General features: G+C 33.5%; 2 protein-coding genes across 3 annotated transcripts; one reads left to right on the forward strand and one right to left on the reverse strand.

Annotated features, from left to right (window-relative positions):
- The first annotated feature begins 346 nt into the window (after window positions 1–346).
- LOC106133486 (large ribosomal subunit protein mL42) lies at window positions 347–855 on the forward strand. Its single transcript, XM_013333218.2, has one exon. It carries the CDS (start codon window positions 460–462, stop codon window positions 799–801), a length of 342 nt encoding a protein of 113 aa, XP_013188672.2. The 5' UTR covers window positions 347–459; the 3' UTR covers window positions 802–855.
- A 1261-nt stretch (window positions 856–2116) lies between these two features.
- On the reverse strand, window positions 2117–9212 carry LOC106133532 (dual specificity protein phosphatase 13B). 2 transcript variants are annotated; one of them, XM_013333302.2, is made up of 5 exons: window positions 9012–9212; window positions 7823–7900; window positions 6095–6219; window positions 4800–5026; window positions 2117–4482 (listed from the first exon to the last, which is right to left on the reverse strand). In XM_013333302.2, the coding sequence occupies exons 1-5, from the start codon at window positions 9027–9029 to the stop codon at window positions 4283–4285; spliced, it is 648 nt and encodes a 215-aa protein (XP_013188756.1). In that variant the 5' UTR covers window positions 9030–9212; the 3' UTR covers window positions 2117–4282. The 2 variants fall into 2 exon arrangements, with proteins under 2 accessions (XP_013188756.1, XP_013188758.1); XM_013333304.2 differs by lacking the exon at window positions 7823–7900 and having other exon boundaries at window positions 2118–4482; window positions 9012–9210.
- Window positions 9213–11613: the final 2401 nt, after the last annotated feature.

The following is an 11613-nucleotide window of genomic DNA, read 5'->3' on the forward strand; positions in this document are numbered from 1 at the left end:
CATTAAAGTCTCTAGGCGTTAATTTTTAAAATTTAATATATATTTTCTCATTTCAAACTAAAAGTAAATACACCTATTTAGTTTTTACGTAAATTTACAAAATATAATCATGCAGAATAGTAATTATTGCTCGGAATCAGAAAGAATAGTTTAAAATTTAGAAAGCACAACACCAACCACACGTTGTATTTACAACCAGTTTTTCCAGAGTTTTTATTAGTGAAACATACTCATTGAAGAGTTTTAACTATGGCACCGCTGGCCATTATCATTTCTACCTGTCGAATTGCTATATTTTTTTCTATGACGAAGGAGATATGTATTAAAAAAGAAAAACAATAAAATTCATCTGTTTGTTAATGCCATTACAACGTCAAAACTGTCAATGGAATCGATGAGTTTTGAGGTTAGGTTCATGTTGTGATTGTTTTTCTAATTTTGAAGAGTTCTATTTAAAAAATGTCTCACTTGATACGTACAACAGCATTTTTACCCAAAAATCTAATTGTAAGATGTTACAACAAAATAGTGATGACTGATGATGGATCTACTATAGTAGCACTTCACCGTGAGCAAGAGTTCCCTTACGAATTTTCGAAACCCCTTCCAGAAGAAATTAAGGATGATTCGATTTTAAAAATGAATGATATGAAAGAAATACAACGAGTTTTTGGAAATGTTAAACCCGAAATTGCCAGGGAGCAGTTGTCAGAGTTAACATTAACAACGAAACACAGGTGGTTTCCTAGGGCACGGGACAAGAGGGCAAAGAAGAATGAAATGAATAGACCTTATTTGTAGACTATATTAGTATGTAATAGAATTGTTGAGTTGTAATAAACTATGTAATAGTTATGTATGTTGTTTAAAATTGAATGATGCTTGTAATCCCATTTTGACCAACTACCAAGCCTACTATTAGCATTAATTTTTTAAGCTATGGAAATTCTAAGTAGATTAGATTTGGAGAGTAATATTAGGTACCAATTAATTGAACTTATATCAAAAGTGTCCACAACCTTAATGGTTGTGCAACCATATACATAATGGGTTTTCTTCAGTATATTTGCTAGTAGGTACTATGACAAAGTTATGTAGCTACAATTCTACAACTGAATGTAGACCTGGACACAAGTCTTCCAACCATACAACATTAAAACCTTTGGGAGGCCTTTATCTAGCAATGGTATTCATGTTACTGAGATGATGATTTTAAGCTGCTGATCAACTAGGTTGTTATTGTTACCAACCATTTGTAGTTTCTTCTACTTCCTGGCTTTACCTGGTTGCATCCTCACCACTAAGGAGCCCGGGGTGCACCCTTGACCATGGATTGGGAGAGTCAGGTATTTACTCAAAGCAATTCCTGTCTGAGCTCCGCAACCTTTGCAGGAGAACCTATACCGTGTTGGATCAATCTTGGTTGCCTGAATGTGCAGGTTTCCTCATGATGTTATATCTATTCTATCTTTAATTTACCATTTCAAGTCTAATCTCTGCATCTAGTATGCATCAAAATTGGTTTAGTTGTTTTCATATTAATTTACTTTTACAGGTAAACAGAGCCTCGAAAGGTCTGAATGCCCAAGTTCAACTTGTGATGGATTTGGAGATTCAGATAGTGAAATATTAATATGTGTATTACTTGTATACCGTGTAGTGTGGTTCCAGCACCAATAGAGGAAAAAAATAGGACCACTCCATCTCTTTCAAATGGAAGTAGTGAAAGGCGACTAATGGATAAGCTTTTATACTTGGGATTCCTCTTTTAGGCAATGGGCTATCAACCTGTCATTATTTGAATCTCAATTCTATCATTAAGCGAAGTAGCTGGGCGTGGCCAATTTTAATTTGATAATGTATATCTATATGTGAGGGAATATCTCTAGCATTTTTGGCTAAGGTTTGGCCTGACAATTTAGCCAAATATTCTGATTTGGCCTGTTATGATGATAAAGGTTGGCCACTCTCTCCGCATCCACAGAAATGACCAGATAATTTATTTTGTACCTACCACAATGAGTTAGCAAATTATTTTAAATAGTATTAAAAAAGAAAATACTACAGGAATGGTTTAAAAAAATATCGTTAAATAACTTTATTCAACAAAATAATTTATTAATCTTACATTATTGTGTTGTGTTATATTTTATATCTGAACCTGCATCACATTTCATTTTATTGTTAAGAATATTATGAAAATAATTTATATAGTATTTGATTTGATTAACATTTTTATCATTAAGTAGATTCCATAAACAGTTTGTTAATTACTTAATATTATATTTTATCTTACCTAGCAAAGTAACCAAACATAAAGAACTAAATCATATACATTACTATAATGCAAATTTATACTGGTTTTAAATAAATATTCGTTAATGATTATTATGTTAAATGAAAAATAAATAACTAGATTATAATGATTTTAACAATTGCCATTCCATCAACATTTCAATATCACAAACAGCTTTCTTTGGTGCTTATTAAATCTAAGTATTGAACTTACAAACAGACTAGTTTAATATTTTAACTTACTTGCGACATTTTCAATAGCTGGCTCAAAAAATACAGTTTTACATTGCATAAATACGAGATCATTTACAAGAAATAAGTTTTTAAAATAAAATCTTATGAACTCAAAGTAGATCTGGCTTTTAGGTCAAGCCATCAAGTGATACAATTTTAATGGACCTTCACAGCTGACACACATGTGCAGCCAAATGTCTCGAGTGTTGGCAGCCACGAGAACTGACAATGTGCCCACTCCCCGTGACCCTGCGCACCGGAGCAATGGCATACATGAGGAGCCAGACATTACTACCAAACCAACTGAACACCTAGACTACAGAATCCACTTATTTCAAAATGGCTTGCTACTTGATGTTGAGCACGGATCATAAAATTTAGAAATTCCCCACTTGATGGTAAAGAACTTCTGATTATAATTTTCAAAAAATACAATTTTTAAAACATTACGTGCTCAAATTTCCCCAGGTTATTGTCTGCCTATCAAGAAGCCACTCAAGTGCCATAATTACCAGTCTTGAAGTAAATTTAAAAGCTACCAAACATAACACGATCACTAAGGTAAGGCTAGAAAATTGTACTATAGTCGAAGAGACATTAAAAACTAGAAGTTATAACATTTTATATGGACTTAGTACATAACATAACCTACTCACAAATATTTTATTTGATTCTTATATAATAAGTATTTATTTTTACAAAAATAATGGATCCATCTGTCAATAATGTAAAATGGGACACGTGATTTACGTACTGGTATTAATTAAGAAGATTAATAAGTATATTTACTGCTTTTAAAAAAATGTTACTTGACATAACTTTAAATCACCCAGTGTGTGGAAAAATCCATCTATTGATGTATATAACAAAAGAAATGGTTTCTTTAAATTATAAATGTGTAAGACAAATTCTGGAATTAATTTTGACCTAATAATTATTATAGTTAAAAAAACAAGTTCGAAGTTATCAAGTCATAATAAGTAGTTATTTGCTAAAAAGTGATTAGATATTCGCCTTTAGCAACTACTTGGATAAATCTCTTTTTATTATAAACAATTTATGAACAGATAAAATGTTATTAGCGACCCGCATTTTAAGAAAGTTCTAAATTATAAATAAGTGTAATTCTTGTGCCTTTTAATAAATTTTGTATGACTTCTTAAAATACTCTGTTTAAGACTACATATTCCTTTTTATCTGACGATATTGTAGCTTAAAAAAATAACATGTTTCCTTTGAATATTAATAAAATACGTATTACGGGTCTGCTGCGTTTAACACCGCCAATGACTTGAGTAAATATTTACACATAGGTATAACACAGACCTGCCTGCGTATATATATAATGGGCATCACATATACTAGCTCCTAGATATTAATTCCGCAGAAATATGTGTACGCAACCCGATGGCCAATCATAATGTTTCATTCATTACCTTCAACAAACCTGAAAACACTCTCATAAGTCACATGGGACAATAGTACAGTGATAGTTTTTCGTATCCATCCATCTTTTTGTGATTGTGTGGTGAAAAAAATCGTTGTTTCTTAAACTTTTGGCCTAACACGATATAATTTTTTTAAACTTAACACAATAATTTTTTTTTGCGATTACATATTCATGCTTAGGAGATCAATCAGATAATATTTTCTAGTATCGGTGCGTGTATTGGCGGTCTAAACTGCGCACGCGATGCCGGCCGTACCTGAGTTCGTATGGGAGGCCCAGGGGCGGCTGGTGGGGGGTGTGGGGTCAGCGGAGGCGCGACAATCGCAGCTCGCGGTCCAGTTGTTGGAGCTGGCGGATGAAGCCCTCGTTGGGGTGGATGTCGCGCCGGGAGCGGACCAGCGCCATCGCTTCCGTCAGCGTCATCCCGCGCTTGATCATCAGGAACGCGATGGCGCATGTTGCCGAACGGGAAACCCCCATTAAACAGTGAACGAGCACACGCCCTGTAAAATACGTGTGATAGTTTTATTAACGTCCTTAGATTTTCTGAGTCACACATATAAAGTTTAAATGCTATAAGTATGTTCAGATAGGTTTCGGCCAGAGCGGCCAAATTCCCCACGGACCTCAGCTTCTCTTTTCGGTTCTCTGCAACCGGGACCAACTCCAGGCTATGATGACGCGTTTTCACGATACGTAAAATATATGTATGCAAAGCGCTGGGCGACCCTGACTGCATAATAGCAAATTCGCGCTTATTATCGACAAGACTGCCCTTTCTGAAAACAGGTTTTGTATATAACTCAGCAATACAACTTACCACCACTCGATATCCCCTCATCGATGAAATTCGCAGCGATATGGAAGTACTTGGATATATCAGTGGTGGGGAGGTCCATCATTTGGAAGCCCTTGTAGCGCAGTCCGGGACAGTCGCGGTAGTACAAATGGTCGGTATCCACTTGAGTGTAGCGTTTGCCTTCGGCCGTGTTGAGGACGTATTTGATGCCCATGCGACGGAGGAATGACTTGTCTTTCGCAGCCACGCTAGAAATTTATAGAAGAGTGTGGTTCTCAATACAGCGAGAGCTTAATACTCCTTATCGATAAAACAAAAACATAATCTACATCATCTCTTTAAACCAGAGACCTCTCTCATCTCATTAAAGTGGGAAGGGTAGAAAAGAAACTGCCAAAGACTCACTGTGACTTCTCTGGTCAATTTTCTTATTAAAGTTTTTTATACCCAATATTATATTTGCGTACAGTTTGTAATCTAAATGTCGTGGAATGTATCGTGGAATGTTTTGACCCAGTTAAATATATTTATTTTTAAGATGAATCAAAATAGCTATTGAATCTTCAAACAAAACTGCTAAAATTCTTTTATTTTTCTGAAAAGTACCTAATTGAACTTAACGGAAATAAAAAAATACAATGAAAAATTTAAATGTTTAATAAACTCTTTTTTGCACTGGGTAGGTAGTTCTGTTTGAATAGATTATGTAAGTACATTGCGCAGAAACAAACAAGAATAAATTGCAGGGACGCAGTGTAAGTGGGACTAAATACTGGAGCTATGAAGGTTACTGTCTAGACGAGTTACATCATACATTATACTTTAGCAATAAAGTTCAATTTTCTATACTATGACATAAGTTTAAGTACAAGTCTATCCAATTAGGTATAGAATGGATGACTATGGTTGTTTAATATTATAGCGTACCTATTGGATTAACATCAAATATTCAACCCGGATGTTTAGAACAAGCTGCCAAGTATTAAAAGTTTTCAAAAGCTAGGAAAAATAAGATTTAAGCCTTGTCAACGTTTATGACTAAACTCGTTGGTTTAACAAACTAGTCACTAACATCCTGCTGCCCCCCTCTGAAGAAGAGTCAATATTACGCCTATGACCACGATTCTGAATTGGCTATGTCAAGCAAGTTTTTAGATGAATCGTTTGACTCTCTGTGGATAACCTCAGACATAAGAGAGATAAGGCATGCCTTGTCAACATTCATTAATCGAGGGACATGATTTTACCATTAAAACGTAACCATTCAACACCTCAGAAGCTCTCAGAATTAACTAAATAATTTGAAGATAACTTACGCATCTCCAACAAAGAGTCCTGGATAGACTTCATTGAGGTCGGGACTGGGGCTGTAGGAGACCTCAGCGAAGGGCCTCGAACGGAACGACAGCGAGTTGAGGACCGACGAGTGAGACCCGAAACTCTGCATAGCATAACCGCATGATAAACATTCACTTAGTACTTGACCCATTAAAACATGTACACAATTATCCCATAATAAGTCACTACTATTCCATCATCAACCATCAACCATCTAACACTACATGGAGTAAGTGGATTGTGAAGAGTTGATGAAAGCAACTATGAAAAATATTTAAACTCTTGAAACAAAAGTTATTGCACTATTTATTAAGTAAATTTACATCAGTTAAAGTAAATTACATACTAATTTACAACCAAAATGTGGACTTCCAAGCTAAGAATGTTATATGAAAGTAATTAGAATGTACAATTTAGTATCAGAGTTCGGAGACGCTGCTGATAGTTATATTAAAACAAATATTGATATTGATATTTCTATCTGTGACGTCCACACGTGATAAGGACAATGGAATTGAAGGAGAAATGACTCTTATGCAATAACATTTTAATAAATATTAATTACATATAGGGTGCTTAATATCCTTTTATATAAGAAAACTTATAGAATGTTGTTTAATCAATCCCTTTATAGTAAGAAAAGAGTTTAAATCTTTATTATCAGTAACTATATACCTATTTTTTGTGGTTGCCGGCACTTTAGTATAGTATATTTATTAAGGGAAAGGCCATCAACTACGAATTCATTAAGTAGGCGATGGGTTAGCAGCCTGTCATTATTTGAATCTCAATTCTATTATAAAGCCAAACAGGTAAATGGGCCTTTCAGTCTTTTCATGACTGTTGGATCTGACTACTAGTTTATCTATTCCTTCCTCATTTTTCTGTCATAGTTCTACTTTTTAGGTTTTTATTGACGAGCACCGAACACCGTTAGGTCACCCAGGTACAGTCAGTTAATTGTATAAAACTATAAACATTCAGGAGACAGCTACAGCAAATAAAGTCAAAATTAATGTGTGAGTAAAAATAATATGTACAGTGACGTATTGTGCGTGACTCATACACGCAAAGTTATCAAATGTCGCCTCGCGCCAGGTAGATGACGACTGTATACAGGGAATCGTGTTACGTTCCACTGTAAGGTGCTTGCACCCGAACGAACTAGCCTCGTTAACAGGTTTTAGGGTGACCTAGATTTTACAAGGATACTCAGTTCACTGGTCAAAGATAGACGTCAGGCAAGGAAGATGAATGAACCAGGAGATATGCCAGGAGGATACTGATGAACTCTATCAGGCAGTCCAGCTGTCATTAAAATTTGTTAGTAATGTGCGGAGCAGAAACTAACTAAAATTTATACTGTAGAAAACATTAGGTTAATAAATAAAAACCAAACAATGTAATTAATACAAGCATTTGAATGAAAATATATAATTGTACTGTAACAAGGTGGTAAATACTCATTATTATTATTTAAATAAATAAAGGGTATGTAAAAAGTAAAACAGTGGGGATCCTGACTATGAATTCATCTTCATTTTTTTCAGATTTTCTTCCATGAACTAAAACCTATGTTATCTCTGGTTCATCAATAAACACAATAAACAAAAATATGGTAATATCAATACAAATTCCCCATGTCCCTTGTTACAGTACGTGAAAACAATCACTGTAGTATCATTTCACAGCCATATGATAAATACCATTAGTGTCCTTAAGTAGGATCCTACGCGCTGCTCATTAGCTGCGCAGTATGAATGAGATCTCGGATATAGCGAGTACTGTCAATAACAGATGTAATGTTACAGAAGCCATACATTGAGTTCAGTACCAAAATATACTAGCAAATCAGCATTACAAAGCATGATAAATAAATAAATACAGTAAAACCCATTTAATATGATCACGCTTCTTAATACGCCATTTTGCATCAGTCCCTGCAACTTGAGACATGTTTTCATACATTCTTTAATGCTTAAATGATTCTCTAAAAATCGAAAATCTTTTTATCAAACAAAAATAAGTGATTATTTTTAATAACATGATAGATACATTAAATACGGGTTTTACTGTAGTACCATAACTAGGTATATTAAATATTTAAGTATGAAGTAATAACTTTCTCAATTAACTGATAAACATAAAGGTACCCCAGCAATAAAGATGAAAATTGAACTTAATGTAGAAATTCACATTTGATATAATACATATCATCATTGTTCTCTAAGTATGATTATTGGTTATTTTTATTTTCCATTGTCAAATTAATACTGGCAATAGATATTACTATTTTTCATGGAAGCTAATAATAAAGGGAAACTAAAATTTATTCAATGTCATTTTCGGTCAATAACAGGTATCAATCTGATAACATGCTGCTTTAAATCCTATGCTATTTAATTTTTTTAACAGTTACAATTTAGAAAATATACACCAAATTGTATACAATTATTATGATACAGATTTAATATTTTTTAATAGTTCATACGCAATATACAAAAACGAACTATACACAAAAAAATTATAGGTAGTACACACATAGGTACATCGTGTCTTTATCCCTTAGGGGAAGACTGAGTCCAATCATAGGTAGCTAAGTACCTTATATTTCGTTTAAATTATTCTTATACAAAATATATTCTGACATCAAAAAATTGAAAAATGATACCTGAACGAACTGACCATAGCGGCCTTGAAACGATGACTAAATGTAGCAAAAATAGAACTGGATACTGTTCAAATCTATTTATAATGAAGTACTTATGTAAAAAAATTCTAGCTAAAAACTGAAGAGTAGATCTTCACGTAACGATGGATGAAACCTTCAAAAGAAAGGTTACCAAAGCTGGTACGTACAAATGAATTACGATAATTTCATAGGTTGGTACTTACAGTATCCCTGTAACTCATGGTGTTTGTGTATTACTGTTTAAAAATAAATATATAATGTGTATTGTAGGTTTTAATCAATTTTAATAGGAAATTATTGTATGAGAAATCAACAACCACTACCTACAACCTACTGCGCACTCTGAAATAAATTCAATAAACGCGCGCCATGATGACACAACCAAACCAAACCAAATCAAAACAATGTCAATGTCAAAACCTAAACAAAGTGCCATAGACGCGTGTGAATGTGTCACCGTTATGACTTTGACAAAACATTCCTTGCTACATTTGCATTGCATCAATTTGCATCACAACACAACACTTTTAAATGTGCGCATCTCATGGTACAGGAACATGGTAATTTGTTTGTAAAATCTAATGGATTGGTAACTTAATTTATTTGACACAAAACCCCTGTCCAAAAAAATTCATAGAATATTATTTTGCTTACAAAAAAGGAACCAATCAAAAGAGTCATGGTTTTTCTAAATTGGAAAGGAATACTAAGATTATGAACAACAATATGAACCATGTTTTGCATTTAACAAAAACACTTGATTAGTGGAGTCGTCATTTTATATCACTAAACGGCCGAATACTGAAACGTTACTCAAATCTTATACTCAGTTGAAGGGCTCTTAAATTTAAGCATATCTCAGATTAAAGTAGTATACTCAAAGGCTACTCAAATGATTTCAAGGCATACTCAGCTAAGCAGCCATCAAATAATTTACATCATGGTAACATTCACGATGTCTCGTTCTAAGCAACATTTTTGAATGAAGAATATTTACAATGCTACTTAAATGAGTTAAAACAATTAAAGTTTTATTCGGTACACAAATAAAATAAAATTTCGGTTCGATTTAAAATCATTATTACTAAATGTTCTGGTATTATTATAAATATTATCACGAAAGTAAACGTAAATAATTACGACCAAATTGTCGTAGAATGAAACGTTCTAGCCTAATGACATGATACCTGACACTTGAGTGAGCGCGGTATTATTTTCGAAAAGTTTTTATTATTTACTCTTTACTTATATTATGGAAGACAAAAGGAAACTGGTAAAAAAGTGAGTATAAACAATAAAATATTAACTGTAAACAAACTGCCGTTTCGTTCAATTACAAATAAGATCATTGGATGATTAACTTTATTGTACGCTTTTAGATACCAGAATATCATTGAAAATAAGGAAACGAATGCCAGCATGATTTTAAAGAAGCGTGAAGCTTGGGATTCTGTTTGCCAGCAGTACAATGCTGTTGCTGCAAGCGGCTTCAGAAGTTGGCAACAACTCCTCTCGTTATGAGAACCTCAAACAGAGGTCTAAAAAGAATATTGCCAAAGTGAATGTAATGTCTCCAATAATGAATAATAAGTGAATGTAATGTGATGTAAGAGGTAGAAAATTATACTATTTAATAAAGGTTTTATAAAAAAACACCATGTTTAATTAGAAAAATATGTATTGATTAATGTTGTCCTTACAAGAAAATTTTGATTGCCACTTGGCCCTATAGGTTGCGCTAAAAGCTCATCTTCAATATTTGGTAATATAGGTTCTTCTGTCTCTTTGGAAACACGGAACCGGGCACGAAACTCCACATCATCGTATTTTTCAAATGCATTTAGCTTTTCTACATTTCGGCGACTCACTGTAGGTCTTTCATGATCAGAAAGAGACGATAGCGATGATAAAAACATTTTTAAATGTTTAAGTTTCAATTTACAAATAAAAGCACAGATTTAGGAGACCTTTCGACCACTCTCACTCAGATCTAAGAGACGCTCAAATCAATTTGACAGTTCGTTTGACAGTTAACTACCCTTGAGTAGCGTTTCAGTATACCAATTTTACACTGAGTGGCGTTTGATCGCAACTTAATTATGGGGTCATTTAAATTTAACACATGCTTATAATTTACGTTTGAGAATACGAATTTTGTGTTTGAGAGCTACTCAAACATTTAAGTAGCCGTTAAATATTTGAGTAACGTTTCAGTATTCGGGCGTAAGTTTAGTACATTTTAACTGGTACCACTGGATGTTAATATACTGGTACTTAAATCATCTTGTACTAGTTCATAACGTTAAAAAATTACGAACGGAAATCGTTCATATGAACGGTGTGCTGATTAACCGCCATAAAAAAAGATTCTCAGTTTGCTTTGCTCTGTATATATGCAAGTTTATCCGCGCCTATCTCGCGTTTCGCTGAACCGATTTTAATGCGGTTTTCAGGCAAGTATTTGTTACGACTTCAAAAAGAAGGATATTTTAATATGATGTTTCATCGAATTTTGTCGAGTGTTAGTTGCGTCTTTTACACAATTTCATTTTAAGATGGGATGAAGACATCTTGTGTCATCTTTATCATATAGTGTAGACGCCCCTACGAGTAGCTTATTTTATAACACGCCATTAAAATAATAGTAACTAGTTTACGCAAGCTTTTGATAGACTGCGCTGTTCGCATATACATTTAAAAAATACACTTATATATTAGTCTAAGCTATTATTTAAATATAATTGAATATATTAATAAAAACTAATATTTATACTGTAATAAAATGAACACTTTTACCACTGGTAT

The sequence above is a fragment of the Amyelois transitella genome, chromosome 3 (assembly GCF_032362555.1).
Source record: "Amyelois transitella isolate CPQ chromosome 3, ilAmyTran1.1, whole genome shotgun sequence".
NCBI lineage: Eukaryota > Metazoa > Arthropoda > Insecta > Lepidoptera > Pyralidae > Amyelois > Amyelois transitella.